The following is a 22780-nucleotide window of genomic DNA, read 5'->3' as shown; positions in this document are numbered from 1 at the left end:
ATATATTAGTTATTTGCTATTTGCTTCATAGTTCTGCTTTGTGGTAAAGTTAGTAAAGCAAGTGAAAGAAGAAATAAAGCACAGAAGAAAGAGAGAAGTTAGTGATTAGTCAGACCTTTTGTTTATTTTTTAGTATCATATTAGAAGACACAAAGAGGAAAACATAGGTAGAAGTTAGTGTTAACACACACAAGTACTGTAAATTCTGAGATGCACGTTTTTTTTTTTTTGTTTTTTTTTACAATATTACAATATTCAAAGAAATTGTACAGAAAACAGTCAAGAGACAGGAAAAAAGAAGTACAGGAAAGTTAGAAATGGCCTGTTAGAAGTTAAAGTGTTAATAGTTTTTGCGTTTATATACACAACAGTCACTGTAGACACACTGAGCTGTACAACACCTAATCCTTCAATGGCTTAATGCTTTGTCGACGACATCATTCATCTTGTAAAAACTGAGACCTTTTGGAGAGTGTTTTGGTGGTGTTGACACATACTGCACAAAAAAGGAAAGGCTGAGAGACGGCATGTTTTCAAAGTGCGGAAATGAGCGAGCTACCCTTCCTGTCAATGTCATATCGTTTAAACAGTTTTACCTGGCAAATAAAAGAATGGGACTGTACAAAAATTATTAGGAAGGTTTGTGGAGTCAGAAAATAGTTGGCGGCAAAATAGTTTCTCCAACTAAATTTACTCAAAGGGGCTAAACCAGTAGCTGTAAGCATTGGCATATTACACTGTCTAAGCTTATCATAAGACTTTTTCTATAGTGTCAATTACAAAATAACACCATTAGGCAGTAATGATGCTGAAATTCTTTCCAGTGGATAGCGTTTATATAAACTAATCTGGAAATCACAAACATCTCTACTATAATCATCTTTAGACAGTCCCAGATTGTTAAGATTCTCCATATAAAACTAAAATTGGTAAAAACATTTCTGCTCTCTAAAAGCTCTGCAAGCTTTCTTTGGTTTGAGCTAAACCCCAACAGTCTGAAGGGAGTCTGTCTGTATTTTTATGTAGGCTTTGGATAACACACTGTCGCTAACTGCAAGCTAGCAAGCGGATCAAACAAAAAGTGTTGAGCTGCCAGGTTCACTGTTCTTGTCACCCAGCCAACAGATGATTGCAGGAGAGGGTGTTCAGTCTGTTTGCATTAACTGATTTCTGCCATGGATGTCACCTCATGCACTGTTGTCGTGATTTGGTATTATATAATATGGATATTAACATTTTCCAACAATATTCAATGTTACATATTCACGTATACTGGGTACAGAACTTTAAAAATAAGCAACTGGGCTTCAGTGGACCTGGGCATCAGCCACCCATGCAATATAAACTAACAAACAATATAAGCCTAGGCGTGACACATCTGATTACCATAAACAAACATTTTAACATACAAATACTGTATATACAGTAACATGGTAGTTTAGAGTGACTTATCAAAAACCTTCCAGTGCAGTTTCTCCTAAAGAATAACTCCACCAACGAGTGATTTTTATATCATATTGGGAACATTAATATCGTTCTGTGTGGTTGTGGTGTTAATCCCCCCCCACCCAAAAAAAAAAAAAAATCTATATCCAGCTTAAAAAAATACCATCTGCCTTGCTGTTAAGCATAATAGAAAAAAATACTGATTATCTGTACTGAAATAGTCATTGCACTATGGCTCTGAGAGTCCTGTCATATATTTAAAAAAATTAAAAGTGCATCATTTTGCGTTTAATGAAAAATAAAAGCTTTACTTAATCAATCTTTTAATCACTACGCAGAAATAATTCTCACATCATTTTCTCTCCATTACAGTTATTGCAGCTTCACAGTTTCCCCTCATGAAGTTATTTAAATAAAGAGTTCCTCCACTATTTTATTCTTTTATTAAATAATGGAGGTTAATTTTTGAAAAATTGATTCAGTTAAAAACAAGTAGGAAAGAGAAACTGGCTGAACCCCCCTGCGGCTGTTTTTTTTTTATTTTATTATTATTACTGGTAAACAAACACATGCTGACTCCTGAAGGGTTTTTCCTCCGTTGGTTTCAATATTTATAAGATTTCTTTCATTTTAGTATATTTATAATTCAACCAATTTCCTATTACAGTGGCTCTTTACGCTATGCTAACTTTCAAAACATAGTTTTTCAGCATTTAAATAAAACTGCTGCCCCTAACAGCTATTTTGCTCCTGAACCATCTTCAGCTTGCTGGCTGACGTTAAAACTTTTATATCCATCAGCTTATTTGCATATGTGAGGCTGTGGATAGCATCCTGTGTACCATTTCACACTGTAGAGGTGCAAGTTTCTGGTTTGCTAATAAGATAAGAAGCTACCATATTAACGTCATAAGACCTGAACTCACCATGGCATGCATTTTTAATTTCTCTCTGCTATTTGGGCTGATTCGACCTGATGAATGTAAAAATAAAGAATTATCTTTTTACCTGATTTTGCTCTACAAGGGTCTGATATCCATATATGAGGACATTTGTTTTAAATTTTGATAGAACAGTGGCAGTATAATGTCTTTGTAAGTGGATATCAGGCCCTTGTAGAGCAAAATTTAGTATAGTTAGTTAGTAGTTTTTAGTCTAGACAACCCAAAATGTGATGTCCACATATGTGGACATATGGGGACTGCAGGTCCAGGAGGTTAAAGTTATGGAAGTCTATGGAAGACATTGCTGTTGCTGTGTACTTTCCTCACAATTTTATAGGCTCAAACTATAGTTTCAAGTAATACTGAGTAAAACTTGCATGCAGTTAATGTTGTACATGTTGGTCATTATTCAAACCAAAAAACTCTATATATGACTTGTTGTCTTGACCTTGAATTGGGAATAATACCACAATGGTATTAGAAACCAAACGTTTATAACAATTAGATTGTGCATATAACAAGCTTGGGTTTGACAAGCAGATCAGATTTTCAGCTTTAAGTAGATGGCGACCATGTTTTCAATCTGCATGTGTGGAATTATGGGATTTATAGCAGTAAGTGCTGTTTGGAGTTCAAGTCCATAAGATAAAGCACAAGTCTAATGATCTCCATTTGGTAAAGTTTGGTTTCTGTGTACAACTTGTGGGATTTACACACTGACAACTTGAGACATCATATGTAAGTTGTTATTCTTACAGTAGTACATCCTAGTTCACTTTGAGGACACATGCATAGTTAGTGGTCTGTTAGTTTAAAGGTCAGCATTCACACTGTGATCGCAAAATTTACATGACCGGCACCCTCACTGATAAGTCTTAAGATTTCACACGTTTTGCTGTGCTGTGCTTTGTTTTAAACAACTTCTAAATTCCTGGGAAATCTTTAAAAGAAAGTATAGTGTGTAAAGTTAGCATATACCAAAGAGCCACGTGACAGACAAATATACAGATATCCTCATCACTTTGATCAACATCATCATTTTTCCATGGCACACATCTCTAATACAACACCTCCATGTGTCTTGGGTAGTTTTGCCATGTCTACTAGAAAAACTAAAGAGGCTTTTACTTCAGGAACCAGACGTGTCTAAAACAGGGAATCCCACAAAATATACACCCCGACCACATGATGAAATGAAACCTAATACTTTTGAGTTCTTTGGTTCAGAGCTCCCTGTATCCTCTGAAACCCTCAAACAAAGTCCTAGATTGGTCCCAAATACTCTGCTGATGACATTATTTAAGGTCCACTCCCGGCCTCATAATAACTAATAGATTTCTAACGTTTCCCTGGCAGTGATTTCTCTGCCACACCTGGCCAATTTATTTCTGTTTTTGGTCCAAACTGACATCGTTAAAAGTAGATTAGGAACACTGAGTTGCTGTTAGAACCTGAGAAGGGAGCGGCCGGCTGCTAGGTTTGCGGAGAGAAACATGACAGATGTAGAGAAGAAGAAAATTGGGTAGTAAAAAGTCTTTCAGACGAACATGAAGCCTAAGATCCCCAAACATGTGTCTTCATGCATCTGTTGGCACCCCCTACATTAGTTCAACCTGACCTGATTATTATGAAGCTGCTATATTGAGACAGATAAACTCCTGAATGCATTTCTTATACTGCTGCTCAGTGGGGCTGCTGATTGGGTATTGACCTGGCTGTCCAAAGGGTCCTTCTGACTCCCGCATCTCATCGTTCATCCGGGCAAGACGCAGCCTGAAGGAAAAAATGAGAAATCAAAAAGAGGATGTTAGTTATTTGAAAAACACTTAATGGACTCTATAGTGCGTAAGTAAAACAACATACAGCGTGACTATATCTGCGTTGGCTTGCTGCACAGCTATACTCAGCGGATCCTGGCCATCCTCGTCACCATCGTTCTGTGTAGCTCCTCGTTTGAGGAATAAACACACCTGCCTGGAAAGACAAAAGAAAACAAGATCAATTATAACCAGACCTCAATGGTAATCATTTTTTTTAAATATTTCAACCACAAGTTAGGTCACGTTTCTTTTACACTGGATGTATCTGTAAAAGTAAGGAAGGTTTAGTCTGTTTCCTTGTTGCAACCGGGGCCCACACAAAAACTAACCAAGGGCCGTGCTTTGAGAAGCCTGGCACTATTGGAGTGAAAATATGATTTATAGCCACTTTCAGTCAAACAATGGTTTTCCCGGGAGAACAACAAGCCTGAACTTCTCATAAAAGGAAAAGTCAATTCTTTTAAATCACTCATGCATGCCTTTTAAATAAGTTTCCTGCACGAGGCTCATTGTCCTGGACAAGCTTAGCATCACTCCAACAAAGCTCGCTTTACTAAACTGTAAACCATGTGTGAAGTGGTTAGAAATGCAGCGGGGAGAGTAAAACTCCTCATGACTCACCCCGTGTGTCCCAGATACGTGGCATGATGCAGGGGCCCCCTCCCTCTCGCGTCTCTTTGGTTGACGTCAGCAGCGTTCTGGAGCAGAAACTCACAGGCAATCAATGAGCCCTAAAATAAAGCAGAAGTGAAAAGATGTTTACATTGGATTATGTCATAATCAGATTTTTTTTGTCTAATGAAAGACCGATGTGAGAAGTTTCCAGACCTCTTCGGTCGATTCACTCACCCCGATCACAGCCTGCATGAGGGGCGTTTTTCCTTCGTCTTCCTCGTTTACTAAATTGACATCAGCTCCATGAGCTAGCGCTGCAGCCATGACGGGGAGGTTACGAGCTTTCGAGGCTTTATAGAGCAGGGCTCCGGGATGAAGATCCCTTAGGTCCTCCAGGTCTGACGTCTCTGGCTCGGCCTCCAGCTCAGCCTCTCCGCTCGAGTCCTCGGACACCTCACACTCTGAGGACAGCGTAACATAACTCAGCAACAGCATACAGACATAAAAGCAGCTCGTTACAGTTCATCCCCTGGACTCACCCTCCTCTGTGACGCTGTCCACTACTGAGCCAAACACCAGGATGTCTGTGCTGCCGTCTGTACTGCCTCCCAACCCGCTGTCGCTGCTCAGACCTGCCGGACCGGGAGGCGCCACAACATGGACACATTAGTCACAGCTGTCTCTTTCAGAGCGATTAGTGTCATTTTAATGGTGCAATAGTGAACACACAATCCAAGCTCTGTATTCCCATGCTTTAAAATGTGTGGTACAAAGGTGTGAGTGTCACAGTAGGGAGTTGCTTACTTCGAGGCCCAGATCCTGTATCAAAGTAGGAGAAGAGGGAGTCCAGCTCATCGGGACAGAACAGAGATTCTCGTCTGAACTTAGCAGCTGCTATGAGATGAACAGAAAGAAACTTTTTAAATGGTGTCTAATTTGTATGAAAAACACTGGAAAACTACATCACTAAGCTGCATTTCACCTGACATACCTGAGGAGAAGGTGGAGGGGGAGGTGTTTCCAGGCTCCTGTCGGTATCTCCGCCGTGTTTTGGGCACCGTCGTAGCGCTGTTGTGTCTTCGGCATTTCTTCACACTCCACCGCCGCTCCGATTTCCTCTCCCCGTTGATGAGTATCTCAGTGGAGCCCAGCTTCTTCAAGAATTTCTTCTCTACATATTTTGCCTTAATCCAGGCCTCTTTTTCTTGCCTGAGCAAAACCACATGACATACGACTTTTGATGTTAGTGCCTCAAAGGTCACATGTTTATAGATCAGATTAGCTGCGCTTCATCAGTTCTCACCTTGAGCTGGATGGTAATGGTTTCTTAAGACCTTTTTCTTGGCAGGAGCCTTCATAGATGTGGTTGATGACGCTGTTTCCGAGTTCACACATCAACTACGAGGAAATATGACAATGATTAGGAACTTAAAGTAATAGTTTGATAGTTTAGGAATTATATTGGGCTTTTTGCTAAAGGGTAGCTGAGATAACCCAGATCACTCCCTTGTCTTTTTGTAAAATATAAATGCTTGCTAGCTTAGCATAAAAACTAAAAAGGGAAACTGCTAGTTTATCTAAGCTAAACAAAGTCACCGTTGGTTTAACATTTCTGTTTTTAAACTAATTAAACAAACAAAGCTCGTATTGGTTTCAGAGAAACATTTTGATATACATTTTGTGTATTTTGAGTAGTTGCCTTTAGACCACAGTTAGGGCTGTGCGATATGACCAAAATCTCATATCCCGATATAAGAATTCTATCATCCCGATAACGACATAAATCACAAAAATGTAACATTTTCTGTAAATTCTGTGCATCTCGGGCAGCTCGACTTGCGGGAAGTGTTTCCAGCTGCGCGTCATGTAGCTGGAGTCGAGTGTTTTAACCAATGCATGAAACGATACATTTTTAGACATAAGTTGTAAAGGCCGCCATTTTCTTTGTGAGTATTTATTACACGGCGTGCTGCGGGGAAAAGCCTGTTCTAACGTTTGAGTCTAAGGTTTATTTTTTAGCACCTGTCGGCTCTTTTTTGCTTCTCATCCATAAATAATCTGCTCTTTCACGTGATTCAGTTTATTTTGAAAAGTCTCAACAGTTTCTTGAGCTTTATTGTGAAAGGTTTATGTGGTACATAAACACGCGGACACGCGATGGTGTTACCGTCGTTGTTGCTAACGACAATGCATAATAACAGGCGCTAATCCGTCTGTAGTGTGGTTATATTAAATCTAAGAGAAAGAGAGAACTTTAAGAAATTAATATAGCCACTACAGTGACCATCAAAACAATGAAAAAATATTGCCGTAAACAGTTTATTTTGAAACAAACGATAGCGTAAAATGAAACGATAGACGTTTTTATATCGTCATCCGATACATATCGTTATATCGAACAACCACAGTTAATATAATTTTAAATTTTTCTGTAATTTCTTAATGAATTTCAACTTTTGCCTAAATATTATGAACCAAACTGGAGTTTCCAGTTTGTTTCATATTATTTAGTTATAATAGTTTTTATTTGTTTTAGTGTTAGTGACATAGAAGCCTTTTTTTTTTTTACATTGATACATTATATACAATATAAAGTGGGTTATTTTATAACAATGTATTATGTTACGATATAAATACTTAAGTAATGGTCATGTAGATATCACATTCTCAAGAAACATGTTCATAAATGGTTTTGAAGATCAAAACAATTCCTGTATTTTTCTCTGTTTTAGATCATTTTATCAGTGCAAACTATCCTTTACTTTTATAAAAGTCTTATTATTGTTTTTATTTCAGTTAATTCAGTGTTTTTAAATCATTTTTTCCAAATAAGGTGTTCATTTTAGCTGGTTACAAGGATACTGCTTTGGAAAAAGCCAAACAAATAGGTTCCTCTTTAGTCTGACTTACTATCATATCTTATATTTTTAATGTTTATGGAGGTGTGCATGCACGACGGTCTGTTTGTCTGTTTGAACAGGTACACTCGTGTTTTAATGTGGGATTTCATCCAAACTGGGAAGCCTTTTGTCACAGTAGGTTTTAACAAGTGCTATAAGCCAGTGATATCCATTTTTCATCTTCAGGTTATTCTAGTGATGTGTTAAAAACTGCCCCATGGCTGTTTAGCTGAGACTAATTGTACCTTTAATAATTCTGGTTCCCACGAGTCCAGCGTGAGTGAGCGCACCTTTGAGCAGTGAACTCCAAGACTCCTGCAAGAGAAACATATTCAGAGTCCAGAGATGTGCTGTTGATGTTCTGTAGTCAAACTGTTTAGTGCTTAAAGGGGAAGAATTTCACTTTGTTAGGACTGTAAAGCAGCAGATGGCGTCCAGCTCGACAAAACAAAAAGCAGTTTATATTCTTCTAATATGAAAAGATGCACCATGGCGTTGTGTGGTGACCTGATTTGAATCCCGGGCTCCTAATGTCATGCAAATCACTGTCTGGTATCTAGGCAACTGTTGCACGTTAGAAAAAAACTGCACTGAGCTACAAGAGGCCACGTCTGATCTCTCTGTGAGAAGAACAGTCCAAAGGAGGAGCATGAATATTCAACTGGTGGGCACACACGCACACACGCATTCAGGGACGGGATTTGAGATTACATAAGCAGTGAAAATTGTGGCTGCAAAATAAACAAAACTCCTAAGGGATCAGACGCCTGAAAACGACCCTCAATGACGCCACAGTGTGATGGAATGAAACAAAAGTGCAAAGGAAGTGTCTTTCTGCAAACATGGTGCCTCCATTCAGCAGCATTACATCATATCCAGCACTGAATTCAGCTATTCAATGACTTATCACTCTGTGAAAACTCTCACTCAAGGCACGACTGATCCAATAAGCAGTGTCCTGCACTTTAATCTGTCAGCAGCGTGTGTGGCAGAACGTGCTCTCCCAACTTTAGCAGGCTGCTGGCACCTCTTCCTGTCCTCAGAGCCAGCAGCCGCCACACAGCACGAGGCAGGTTTAGAGGAAGCGCTCAGATTCTTTAAGTCCACCCTAAAGATGCTTATCGTGCTTAATTGTGCAGTTTGACATTGAGAGGCTGTTTTCACACTCTTCTTCTGTTGGGAAGTCAATATGACTATGATGACCTTCCCTTTAACGTGACACTGGCAGACTCCAATGCTAAGCTAAAAGTGACAACCTACGGAAAATATGACAAAAACAACCCAGGACTGTGGAGCTGCTGGAATACTATCAGACAAGAATGAGTCAAGGTTCCTCTTCCAGAGGACTCAGTTCCCACGTGTTTATAGACTGTAGTTAAAAGAAGAGGAGATGGTATAGTATAGTAAACATGGCCCTGTCCAAACTTTTCTGAGAATAATGCAGGCGTTTTTTCTACCTGTGGATGCCGGAGCACTCGATGCACAGCAGGATGCCGAGGTTGATTGAGGCCCAGCGAGGGTCGGCCTGACCGCAGTCGCAGCACTGCTCGTTCCCCGGCAGACACTGGATCCGCTGCAGGATGGTCTCGCCCCGGGCGCTGCGCTCCCGTGGCTCACTGGCTGAATCGATGCTGCTTGTGGATGGAGAGGCTGTTCTGTCCAGATGCTACAAACAAATGCTATCAGTTAGGATGGAATTTCATTCAATTTTAGTGAAACAAAGTATTATTTGTTATAAATTGAGAGGAAGTATGTGGAGTTGTGTCGATGTGAATTAAACTTTACAGATTAAACAAATGAGATAGAACGTTAAGTTTAAATATCCTAATAGGAACATCTGCTACGACTGGACTATTCTTTTATAACAGGTATTTTAGTCTAGGGCATTGCAGCATAATTTATTAACTGATCATAGAGCAACTGTGGGTGTTAGATAAATAGATTATAGTGGAATAAAAAGTACCATATTTGAATTAAAACATGGAAAAACATCTCATAAACAAGCATTTTTTCCCATTAATTTTGACTCACCTCTATGTAGTACGTGTCTGGGCTCTCTCTGTAGGCTGAAGCGATGCTAGCTTGAACAGCCTGAATCCACGAATGTCTTAACTTCTCAGACTCAGCCTGAAGCATACAGCTCCTGAAAGACGCCCACATTATATTCATGAATCAGAAAAAGGATTGTTGTAATATTTATGATTACCTAAAGCACAGATTAAGAAAGAATAAAGTAAAGCTGATGCTGTACCTGCACAGCAGTGATTTGAACAAAGCAGTCAATATTTAATTTATTTTTTTATGTGAGTTTAAATTTAGAGATACTTAGTAAATTGAAACTTTGTGATAAGTAACTTTAAAATTTGAGATATGGCCTGAATTCCTGTATTTATGACTGAGGTAGGATCTAGACCCTTGATGACCCTAAACTGGATGGATAGGATTGATTGTTGTGCAATCATTTTCTCTTTCAGCTATAAAAGTCTCACATAGATGCGTGCTAATTTTGGCTAAGATTATTACCAAGGAACAATTTCTGATGGGAAAATTCTAATCCCAATATGATGACTTCTGGCTCTAAAAAAACAACATGGTGGCAGCTAAATTACTATGTTGTGGCTTGAAAATGCAAAACGCAGAAATCAATGGGTCACTTTGCTACAGTCTGTGATTATTACTAGACAAATAAACATGACACAGACACACTTTGACTTTGTGGCGTCTCTAGAGGAAAAGTTACAGGATCACCATAGTCAGACCACAGTGATCTGAGCCATTGATCCCAGTATGGTCACCAGTTTATCATTATCATGGCATCGTGCTTATTTACTTGGAGGGGGAGACGACTTCAAAGCAGAACCTCCTCTCGATGTCCTCGCATGGTTTAACAGAGCATAGCCGGAGGTCCTCCACTACCACCGTCAGAGAATCCTGCAAACACAAAAACATATTCCTGCTATCATCAACACAGAAAACAGCCATTTTCCTTCTAGAATATACATTTTTCCTGACCAGCTGTTGGCTCCCCCTGAGGGTACACTGAGACCCGAGAGGTTAAGCATTCAGGCTAAAACAGACAGAGCAGTTTTTATTTTATGTTTATTAATCTCTGACCTGCTTAACATGCATAATTCAATGTAGATCACCATAAACAGCACTACTAAATTTTCACAAGCCACATCATCCCTAAAGAAAGCTGACATGGACTAAAGTGGACTTACCTTGAGCTTCTTCTGATAGACCAGCTGACTGTTTTGTATGGAGAACCACCGTCTAGACAGAGGGAGAGAAATAAAAACATTTGAAATGGGATGCATCACATCATCACAACCTTTTTAAGGTATTTTACTCTTTATTAGTAGTATTATAAAGTTTCTAAAGTAGGTCACCTCCTCTGTTTTTTGGATTATGTTTGGAATAACTGACTAAAATCACGGAGCCAAACAAATCTCCTGTTTTATAAAGAGATTCTCTAAGCCTTAAGAGATACAGGACCTTGACATATGGTTAAAAGCTCTGATCCCAGAGAACAAACCTTTGAGCTTCGGCTGGCTCCATCAAAGTTTGGTTGGCTGCTCTAACATATTCATCCCTCTATATTAATAAAATCTTAATAACACCATGAATTCACCTTTAATAGCTTCTGTCTCTCCTAATCTATCCTTTGCTTAGGAGAAAGAGTCAAGCAAGCCTCCAGCAGGTCCTGGTGATGTATTGACGTCACAGTTTGCGTGATTAATGCATTATGCATAGCATGAGCTAGAACTGGTCCCCACTGAGGACTCGGTTAAATGCAGAGAACACATTTCCCTACATTAATAAAGGATAACATAAAACATTTACCATGTATTTATTTACAAATGTATTAACTATGACTATGCATCTAGTCTAGAATAATTTTTTGTTCCTTCTGCTTCAGGTTTTGCATTAAGAAACTCTTAATGACTCTTTAATGGCCCATCTATGTTAAAGGAAGATGATAAAAATGTATCTTCAAGGCTCTTTCTGACTGGAAATTCAAGATTTTATCCTCTTTAATTGAATCTGAGATTTTACCTTATAAAGACAATTCATTATATTTTCTAAATTATGTAATTAAAATTAACTACTAATAAATTCTAGTCCTCTTAGTAAATAGGAATTTTCTTTATTTCTACTTAACCTTTTTCCTTCATGTAGTTCCTGCCTATTATGAAGTATTCTATTGAGCAATATATTGAGCCTGCTTATTAATGCCATTTGTTTGGTTGTGTTTATTGTTTCGTCCATAACTACTCGTTTTTAAGATATTTTCCTAACTATTTTCTTTACTCGTCATTTCACCAAATTATTACTAGTACTTTCGATAAGTTTGTCATTTTTGTGACTTAAAATATTCCCTTTAAAACTTCACTCGGTTTTCAGAGTACCGGGGTTACCCTGGTAACCAAACTTTTCTTTATTGCGTGACATATTGTATAATGAAAGTAAAACTGCTTTGTCAGATCTCTTTGAAAAGGAGTTAAGGCTTACGTAGCATAAATGTTTGTGTGGATTTTTGTAGTTACCTGTTCCAGGTCTTAAACGCATTGCTGGCCCTCTTGAACAGGTAGCCCTCCATCACCACACCATTAGGAGCATCCACGTTAAACTCCACCTTCGATTCGTCATAGGAAAAGTCCTGAAGGAGAAGAAGGGCAAAATAAATCCTGTCTGTCACAGATGGAAGCCAAAGGCCTATTTACTGCTGGCAGGGTGTCGTTTTAACCTGTTAATGGCCAAATGAGGAAAACCAAAATTTTTTCTGTAGTGAAGAGGCTGCATCTGAGGTATTCCTCAAATACCAGCATACATACTGTATATAAACCATCTGAATCATCATAACTCGTGTGATGTAGAAATGGTCACATGTGAAGCTGCATGCCTACTAACTCTGTGGCACATTGGGAACAGATGTGACTGTGATGCAGATTATTACATAAACACAGTGATTCATGTGAAATTCGCCTTCAGCCTCTTTCATGACTGCCTTTACTGCTGGCCAATGGAAAACAAAAGCAAGCAGGTATGCAGGGGTGAAGGCCAAGTCGAGGCCCTGAAGGGTTGCAGGAAGAAATCATTTAAACTTCAGTGTTTTGGTAACCTACATTCTTAAAAGTAATTTCATATGCAGCAGGACAGAATATTAACTTATCCAGTATTAAATTTCAGCTTTGCATGCATGCAGCCCGGAGAAAATAGCAGACCTAAGCGTCCCAGCAGAGCGGGTTTTAGGCTGTTTCTTGTTCAAATGTAGAGAACACATGAGCGTTTCTGCTGACGCGACCCTTCAAACTACTCTGCTGTTTCATAACAACGGGGGATATGCACACCATTAGCTTCTTGCTGCTTGTTTAAATAATAGAACAACTTGCTGCATTACACACGTCCCCGTTTTGAATATATACACATGAATGAATTCCAGAGCAGAGACAGGGACTTTGAGCGGAGTAACCAACAACTCATGGAGGCTCATAGGAAACAAAAAAACAAACAAATGCACTTGAAAACTTAAAAATGAGTCATTTATAATCATTTTGTACGCACCTCCTGCCTAAGCTTCAACAAACAGTAGACATAAAATCTGTCCAACTCCCAAAACTTTCAAAAAGGACTGTACATAAGAAGGAGTCCTTCAAAATCTTTCAAACTCAAATCTGTTGCTTTCCGTTTGCAATTAAAGTAAAAACTTTTACTACTTTTAGTATTATCTAACATACTTAGTTATATTATATTTACAGGATAACAGTTTTCCACAAGAAAAAGGGAAGTTAGACATCCTTTCTTTCGATGTAATTTTCAATGATAGTTACAATTACATGACAATTCAGAATGGACAGTGACACCCCAGAACCCCCCTTTTAGCCCAGCCCATGCACAGACAGAGAACACTACAGGCATTGATATCACGGAGTCACAGTCTGCTGCAACCAGTCAACACAAATCTCGGCTAGCACCTGAGGAAACTATCACATCAGCAACTCTTTAATATGAAAAACTCTTCATGTTATTTCTTTCCACATCCTCCACCACTTCTCCAAGTTTAATGAAATATAGTCAGGTAGACTTACAGTAACTTTATTCAACAAAAACAGCAATGAAACATAGCAAACATACCTTTGATTAGGCTTCCAATCAACAACACATGCCAGAAACCAAAATGAGATGACAAAACAAACCTGCTACAAATGGATGATGCAAAATTCCCACGCAAATCCACAGTTCAAAGTTTGCATGAATTTGAGCTTTTTCTGCATGACTGCATTTTCCTGTGTCCATTGCTCTTAACATTAATACGCATGTACGCATGTGTTACTGAGCATTATGACTGAGAGTTTAATCGGAGACTGTGCCAAGAGACAGCTATGTTAGAGAATAAGTAAGTTAGAGATAAAGGGAGAAAGCGACAGGATGTTATAGCACAAAGCATTTACCAGCACTGCTTCCTTTAAAGTAATAGAAAACAAGAATAAAGATGAATAGTATGCAAAACCACCCACCAAACTACGGTCGAACCGGCAAAAGATCTTCATTCTCAAACGCTTCGAATGCTCCGATAACATTAAAATGCACAAAAAAAACTTGTAAAACGGCTCCTGAAAAGTGGATTCCTCAGAGTAAAAGCATGTCTGTCTCCGTGCTGCAGCTCTCACGCTTTGTGCTGCTGCAGTCCGATGAGTAATTCCAACACTGACATGTGTGCCTTCCACTACAGCCACCTGCCTGCCACCCTGTGAGCCTCCAGATTATGGCTAATTACCATACAGCTGTCAATGTATCCCTGGCAGGGAGGTGTGGAGGAATTGCGGACTTTGCTATGCTGTCCTGTAGCTGCTCTTGACCCTCCAAAAAAGCAAGTTTCAACTCCCTAAACACACCTCCCTTACTGAAGAGGACCCACTGAGAATCCAACAGGCAGCCAGCCAAGACCCCAAACAAATCCTACAACTAAAGGCTTGATTTACCGGCCACACTGACAGCAGCTCTGCCCACTTAAATCCCTGAAATGTAACTGATAAGCCGGTGAGAAATCAAGTCGACACAGCTTACCTGCACATCGCCGCACGCTGGAGGAAACACTGAACAAGCTCTGCACTCTGCAAGCTTTCAAATCCTCAACAAAGATCATCTATTTTTAATGAAGCAACGTCACACAGACCAAAAAAACCCATCAGTGAATTATTAAACAAGCAGCCGGCCTCAAAGTATTACGAGCAAATATGTAAACTGATGTGGAACAGCAGGCAGGAAAAAGAAAAAACAGATGGGAACACTGGATGATGAAGACACGGTGTCCTGATACTTCATCCACCTGCTGCTGCTGTACACAGGTTGGTGTGCAAACCTAATACACCAAATGGTGAGCCCAGTTGGCTGTAGTGATTACACAGTCATCACTCATCTGCAGCATCCTTCTGTTCTCATTAATACTACAGTCTGACTGCTGTCATACCTGTAAGACATCTGCTTAGCCACTTCCCACTAATCCTCAACCAACCTGCTTGGTTTTTTCTACAAGTTTCCTGAACATCCTTTAAAATACTAAACTGATACTAAACAGTCTCCTGGAACTGATCTGTTATGCCAACATGAAGGAAACAACCACAACAAGACAACAACAAAGAACGGCACTGGTCACACATTAAGGTTAATGCTTTAATTGAACAATGAGCTTTAACAACATCCTCAATAGCAGATGTTGATGGATTAGCAGCCACCTAAATCCCTGACTGGGCTATAAGAAAACTTGCCTGTGGAAATAAAGCTTCTCCCCAAATACCTGGAAATTTGTCTAATGAGGTCTGAGTGTTTGGACATCATCTAATCTGAGAAAGGAGAAAAGTATTTACACAGAGCAGATCTGGGGCACCTATTACTTCAGAAAATGTTAAACGGGACAAAAAAGAATAGCCATTATTGCATTTTTTGCTTGGAATTTTAATAAGCCAATAAGTTAAGAAACAATTCTGTTTTTTTATTTAACAAGCTCTCAAGGAAAATATCATTTAACTGGAGTGACGTAACCAACTTACAGAGGAAAATATTTCATCATTACTAAATCACAAACAACCATGTGGAACACCTCATAATTAAAATAAACTTGGTGATGCATAAGGGGCAGCAGGCAGAACTCTGCTGGTTACCTAAATCTAGGATAGTAGGCAGAGCTTGGACAGGACTTCTCCATTAAACCTGTGGTTAAAAATGAATGGCTCTGGCATTTAGCTATCTGCACTGTGCAATGTGTACCCACACAGCAATAGTGACAGTTCTCAGTTGGAGTATTTTTAACTCCCTTTCTATCCCCCAGTTGCCCCTTTGCCCTGTGTAACTTTACACAAAGCTTATTGCACATGCTCAGTGTGATGAAGAAGAAAAGAGACCAAATGACAAAGTAGGCCAATACTGATCTAAAAGCAGCTGACAGTAAAAGAGGCTGAACATCCTACCCTCAAATCAAATCATCAAATGAGCTTCAGGGAAACTAGACATTAATTATTATAATGTATATAAATGAAATAACCCAGGGAATCAGTAAAAAAAAATAGAGAAGCTGACTGATTTATATTAAACTTGAAAAGCACATTCTGTGGTAAAATGTTAGACCGGTGTCTATTTTAGTACACCACCATGATCTCTCTGCAGAGGCCCATGTAAGAGACAGGTTCTACATAGGCCTTTCAAGCTAACTTCAGTGTTTCTAATTGTTTCGTATAAATGATTCAGGATGCACTTCAGCTTGCCCTCAAGGCTTCAGGAGTCCAACTACAGCTGCAGAAAACTTCAAAGGAGTTTGCCAATGTTCCCTGCTAACACTGTGGGCTAAGCTGCAACCGCCTCCTCTGACACTAAAATAAAGAGGTGCTTGAAGTAGAAAAACAGAATTCACATGGGAAGACAGATGAAGGCATACTCACCTGCATGAGGGTCTGGGAGGAGATGGTGGCATTGGAAACATGCAAGAAGAAGAAAAGAGAGGAGAGCATTAGCACCACCAACAGCAGACTGGTTAAAATAAGGATAATAGGCTAATCTTTCAGTTTCAGCGCGCCTCTGATTATCCTCATTACTGGATTTCCATCACTTTAGGAATGAGAAACAAAACACACCTATTGAAATAACAAAATGTTTTCATTCAGTGCGGTTTCAGCTAGTTTATTTACCACTACAGGCCCCTTGGTGATCAATGTTTGATGAAGCTTAGTGTCTAACAGATCAATAACTGGCCCCACATGCTACCCATCCCTTCCCTGTGGGTCTATCCTCAGCCCAGACCACAATGCCTGGAGGCTGACCAGAGCTGACTGACAGATGGTCACTGATCCTGGGGTCCAGACGATCCAGACCCATGCTGAAAATAAGTCTTTGTAAATTATTAAACATGCCTGCCATGCCTAACCTTGTCGATTTTGTTTTTGGGAAATTTATTAGAAAGCCAATAATACTGACAATTTAAAAAAATAAACAAGGTAAGTTATACTCTATTTACTCCAAAAGTTGGAAAATTGAGTGTCACAGCAGACACAATCAACAGAAAAAATTGCAAATTTTTGAGATCACTAGTACTAATAGCAGTTTTTGTTCACTATAGCTAGCTAGTTTATTATTCTTTACTTCTGGTTTCTATTGCACTTTTTCATGACTGCTCAGCTGCAAGTGTTTGCAGACAAGTCCATATCTTCTATACGAACTACAGACCACCGTGGCAATCTGCCTGTGATCAAAACAATCACAGGCAGTGTGGCTCAGCACCCTCTGTGTGACAGATCTCACCCATTTACAGCCAGAAGACACCCAGAGGATACAGTGTTGGTAGAGTCAAGTTTTTTTTAGAGTCTTTTTATGGCATCAAAATATAACCCATACAGTCAGCACTTTACATGACTGCTTATAAATCAGCTTATAAAAGTGCTGACAGTTACCATTCACAGCAGACAAGAGCAGGATTAATATCTGTTAAAACACTTAAATCTACCTGCTTTAATGCTTTAATCAATGCCTGGAGTTTGTTAGGGGGATTAATCAAACATTTCTCAGCTGCACAAGTCTAATCCTTTTCCAGCCACAACAGATCAACTGGTCCAAGTGGCAGACTGGATCTCAGAGGTGTGATATAGTATCAATGTGACTGGAAAGTCAATTTAATTGTGTATATTTTTCCCTGAGTAAATTTGAAATATTTTATTTCAATTTATTGTATCATAATCAGCTTTTATCTATTTAAATTAGTTCATATTTTACTTTTATTGCATTTAATTTTATTTCACAATATTCCATTACATATTTTCTTATTTATCTCCTTCAAACTATTTTATTTTACTCCTTCTGTTATATGTTTTTGTGGGGGGGTTTTTAATCTGAATTTCATTCATCTTTATATTATTCTGCAAATTTGAGATTTTGTTATAGTTTTTTCATATATGGCATGACAAAAAGGAAAACAGGGAAAAGGGGTCAAAAGAAATCTAATCTCTGGGAAAAATTAATAAGGAAAAGCTGTAAATTTACAAAAGAACGAGTGATACAATTGCTAGAACAAAGGTTAATTTACAGAGACAGGATGAAAAAAATGGCCAATGTATATGAAAAAAAACCTAACAAATTTGTGAGAAAAGGCTATTTTGCAAATATAAAAGAAAGAAATAGGAAATTATATAACAAAAAAAGGGTTAATTTATGTGTGAAAACAGACAAAATTACCAGGGGGGAAAAAACGTGCAAATTTCTGTAATAAACTGGGAAGAAATAAACTAGCATAACATTTTTTTTTTGAAGAGAGATATTACACGATACAACGTCCCCAGAGAAATGGTGTTGTTATGTTGGCTCAGTGATGAGCACAGATGGCAACATTACAAAGCAGAAGAAACAATTTTAAATGAAAACTCCAATCCAAGACCTTTGACCTGTGACATACTTTCTTTTAAAATCAAACTTAGTTTATTAACTATGTACACGTTCTATTTAATCAATCGAGGGGAAAAAAAGAGGAACTCACCCTCTGCTGAATCGTTGCATGTTTGTGCTCCATTTCCCTCTTCTCCATGGCTGAATCAATCACCAGCTGATCCAACTTAAAAGTCAATTCACACAAAAGAAGAAAAAAATCTGTTGTTTCAGTATTCATTCTGCTGTTAAATAACTAAAATATACTGTAAATCCTGTAAATACAGTCAGAGCTGGGATGATTCCGATTAGCTGACTATAACTGAGCCTTTTCGGGTAACCGAGAGAGTCACTAAGTGGAAATTGAAATTATGTAACAGGCTGGTATCAATAGTTAAAATGAGGACCAATCAAACCAGGGTGCCTGAGGAAATGAGCGGTGGTGAGGACAATCACACCTCTCACCTCTGCAGCCAACTTCTTCATGTAGGGGTCGATCTCATCCAGCAGGTTGTAGCCCTGCTGGAACAGCGAGTACTGGGCGTTCATAAATGACAGCATCTGTGTAGGAAATGAAAATTAACTTTAAGAAGTGCACAGATCCTTCATGCTTTTTTTGACTATATTAAAAGAATAAAATATCGGCTTACAGCATCTAGGATCTCAAATTTCTTCTTTGCCTGAAGTACATTGATCTGCAGAAAAAAACAAAAATGAAGTTTATAATTAACAAGGGAGTGGTCATTCACCCCACCCACTGACATTTTGAATTATAAAAATATTTCTTACCATGAATTTGCAAATATGTCTGATTTCATATGTAAATTCTAATTTATATAAATTAATAAAACCCAGAAGATATACTGCTTTTAATCATTTTTTGTTTTAGTCTAAGTATAATATGGTCAAAAATAACACCACTCTCCTTTAAGTCACTCAGGGTTAACATTATCTTTTAGTTGAAGCCCTTAACACTAAATATTATTTGACACAAACTATTAAGTTAACGCCCTCTGGTGGACATTATTATCTATCTATAACATGACCAACAAAAATAAACATCAGCTGGCCCCATGATGGGTTTGTTTCCTTCTCACTGCAGTAACAAACAGCCCTTATGCATCAGTTGGGACACAGAATGCAAAGCCTTTGCATTCTGTGTCCCAACTGATGCAAACCTAAGTGATATTTTGTGCTACGTTTAAGAGGTCACGTCCATGTAGAGCACATCTCCCTGCAGCTTTAACCTTTTCCACCTCGAGACACTTAAAGTTAAAACTCAATAGATTAAGATGTCTGAGAGCTGTGAGAGAAAGCTGCCGGCAGACAAACTGAAGAAAGGAAAGAGGGCACGGCCATCACGGCGATCGCTCTGAATCAGTCTCCTTTTGTTCCCGCGGGCAGTCCTGGTAAACGTGTGGGCAAAATAAGCCCATGCTACATGCGACCAGAGCAAAGCATGCGCCACTCAAGCAGAAGGGCTCTGGCAGACGTCGCTGCAGGCTGACAGGCTACATCATGGTCACTTTCTAATTGTAATGGCAACAAGAGGCTGTCTCGTGGGGGTGCAAATGAGTCTGAAGGGATTACACTGCTTCTTAAAACTTTACTCTTTTTGGGTAACTGAAACTGAAAATGATGCTCAAAATCGGTGCCTGGGTGTAGTTTTCATGATTTGTTACTCGGTACATTCTTAGATCTTAGTCCAGTGAGAGTATTTAGTACATCTTATATGTTGTCTTTTTTCTTTTTACAGTGTTTTTCTGACCTGTAGCACGTAGTCCAGAGCGAGGTGTCGGTAGCACTTGCGGGTGATGCTCAGCGCGCTAGTGGCTTCTTCGACCTCGTGAGGCTTGTTCCTGGGTGCCTGAGCGTTCTTCACCTGTGCTATTTCCATGTCCTCACGCACCCTGTCAAAGTGCTTTTTTGTCTCCTTGAATTTTCGAACGTCCCTGACAAACAAAATAGAACAAAATACAAGTGAGACATTAGCGTTGCAGGTTAACGTTACGTCTGAAAAAACATGTCTGGGCTGCAAAATGTTGTAGCCTGTTCTATATTTAAACACTTAAGAAAGGTTTTTGGGGGTAACAAGGACATGTAGGCCTTTTAAAGGTTGTGGAGTAATCCTTTTCCCACCTGTATTGAATATTTTATACATCTAAATATCTACAGGGATACTTCAGCAAATTGTAGGTTTACTTACTCTTTCACAAAATTGTGCAGCTGTTGCTTTACAGACCGCTGGGCTTGATCAAACAGGATCTGAAACAGGTCACAAATAAGACATTAGATGAAATTATTAATACTTTTAGACATTGCTAGTTCATTATTATTTATTCTTTGGCTTATGTCACCATAAAGTTATTATCACGGGATTTCATTTTGGTCATGGAAGCTGTGACCAGTAAATTTAACCAGACACTTTAGACAAGAGGACCAGAACCAGCCTGCCAAAGGGAGGGTATACATTCTGGCTTTTTCGCAGTTATCTCATATTCAATTTTACAACAATGATATCACCCATGACCAGCCATACTACCCCAATGTAATTAATATACATATATATAAACTAATAAAAAGCAAAAATATTGACAATTATACAAGGGAACAACTCTGGAAATATTACAGAAAAAAATCCTGGCTAATTTGCGAGAAGAAAACAGGAGGAAATTTACAAGAGAAAAAAATTTTTAGAGAAAAAAAAAGGTCAAAATTTACTAATGAAATATTTGCAAATTTACAAGAAAACAGTATTTCAATTTTACAGGAAATTCTTTGGCGAATTACAGTCAAAGAAATTTAATATATCAGAAAAAAACTGCCAAAATTTATAAAACAAATCAAATAAGGATAAGTTTATGAGAGCAATGTATATAATAGATAAACTCTTAAAACAGACTATTCAATTAAACAAGAGAAGTACTTTTAGTGATTTACATTTTATCATTATTGCTTTTTATTTCCTACTCTAACATTTCTTTCATCGGGCTGGCTTAGTGTGGAAAACATCTCATTGCTCATCATCATTTTTGTAAATGCATCATTTATAAAATGTGAATGCTATTGTGTGTATGTGGTCCACAAAGTAAAAAGCGTTCGACAAACCAGTCAGCAGACTAATATTAGAATAACTGTAAATAAATAAGTACATATTGAAAATACCATACTTTGATGCCCAATCAAATTAGTGCAGCAAATGTATATTTATTGTATTGCGTGATGTATGAACTTAGTTCAAATTCAGGATGAAATGTAATGTAGCATTTCTTATTCCAAGTCTTTTGGAAGAAAGCATCAATGTTCCTATTGTGATATGACTTTCAAAGTAACCAGCAGAGGGCGACAAAGCCCAGCTGTTTTCAAAAGATGCTCGTAAATTATGGAAATCAGACATTAATGCCTGTTTGAATGAGTGGAGAGGCAATGATGCTGTGACTCAAACACCCCTGCTCCAACACAATAACATGCTGCCTTCAGTTTGGCGTTTTACATTCGAGATCCCTCCTCTTCCCTTTCATGCTCAGAGAGTACAGTCAGTGTGCAAGAGCTGCTGCTGCTAAATAGGTCACTCGGGCAGAGAGGGAGGGAGTGAGGAAGTAAGCAAGAGGGAGGAGAGGAGGATTCTGGTACAACACAACACTGCAGTCTGCATTCAGCACAGGGTACAAACCAGTCAAACTGCCAAGGCCCACGTGTCCTTACCACAACCGAGCAGTTAGACTGCTTAAAGGGTTTCACCCTCATCCCGCTAGAATAATTGGATACATGCGTTTTGGTGTGGATTAGAAGATTTGAGTTTGCCAGGCTGTATAAATAGGCTTATGAGTGTTTTAACTCAGGGATTATAGGCGCGGATGATGGGAAAGACACTCTGCTATTGTTGTTGCTGTAAGCTGTGTATAGAGGGTATATGACAGGCTATTAGGGTCAATGATGGAAAAAAAAGAAGACATTGTGTTGGTGGTTGTGCAAAAACACAGTTTTTTGTTGTTGTTTTTTTTTATCTGTGGCCAATACACCAAAAATGGTCCCATAGTTCCAGCTTTTTCTCTTAAATTACATTTTCTGTTTTAAAAATTTTGCAGGATTTTCATTGATAATTGTACAATTGCCACAGCCAAAATTTGCCATTTTTTTCTTGCAACAT

General features: G+C 38.7%; 1 protein-coding gene across 3 annotated transcripts in view; it reads right to left on the bottom strand.

Moving 5' to 3' along the window:
* LOC102215470 (arf-GAP with coiled-coil, ANK repeat and PH domain-containing protein 3-like) overlaps positions 1 to 22780 on the bottom strand; it is a 69370-nt gene that overhangs the window by 2380 nt on the left and 44210 nt on the right. The window contains exons 5-24 of one of the 3 annotated variants that reach the window (XM_005740942.1): positions 20837 to 20895; positions 20399 to 20582; positions 19281 to 19325; positions 19096 to 19191; positions 18743 to 18817; positions 16662 to 16673; positions 12273 to 12385; positions 10947 to 10998; positions 10556 to 10656; positions 9757 to 9868; positions 9183 to 9391; positions 7971 to 8040; positions 6129 to 6223; positions 5817 to 6034; positions 5630 to 5719; positions 5365 to 5466; positions 5060 to 5286; positions 4832 to 4941; positions 4254 to 4364; positions 4102 to 4163 (exon numbers count right to left, since the gene is read on the bottom strand). In XM_005740942.1, the coding sequence (XP_005740999.1) occupies positions 4102 to 4163; positions 4254 to 4364; positions 4832 to 4941; positions 5060 to 5286; positions 5365 to 5466; positions 5630 to 5719; positions 5817 to 6034; positions 6129 to 6223; positions 7971 to 8040; positions 9183 to 9391; positions 9757 to 9868; positions 10556 to 10656; positions 10947 to 10998; positions 12273 to 12385; positions 16662 to 16673; positions 18743 to 18817; positions 19096 to 19191; positions 19281 to 19325; positions 20399 to 20582; positions 20837 to 20895 (2143 nt within the window). The remainder of the gene's footprint in view (positions 1 to 4101; positions 4164 to 4253; positions 4365 to 4831; positions 4942 to 5059; positions 5287 to 5364; positions 5467 to 5629; positions 5720 to 5816; positions 6035 to 6128; positions 6224 to 7970; positions 8041 to 9182; positions 9392 to 9756; positions 9869 to 10555; positions 10657 to 10946; positions 10999 to 12272; positions 12386 to 16661; positions 16674 to 18742; positions 18818 to 19095; positions 19192 to 19280; positions 19326 to 20398; positions 20583 to 20836; positions 20896 to 22780) is intronic. The other 2 variants (XM_005740944.1, XM_005740943.1) reach the window with 2 other exon arrangements.

Source organism: Pundamilia nyererei, unplaced genomic scaffold (assembly GCF_000239375.1).
Source record: "Pundamilia nyererei isolate P.nyererei 1_Seehausen unplaced genomic scaffold, PunNye1.0 scaffold00106, whole genome shotgun sequence".
Lineage (NCBI taxonomy): Eukaryota > Metazoa > Chordata > Actinopteri > Cichliformes > Cichlidae > Pundamilia > Pundamilia nyererei.
Note: the sequence above shows the minus strand (reverse complement) of the source record. Positions and strands in the feature narration are given on the sequence as shown.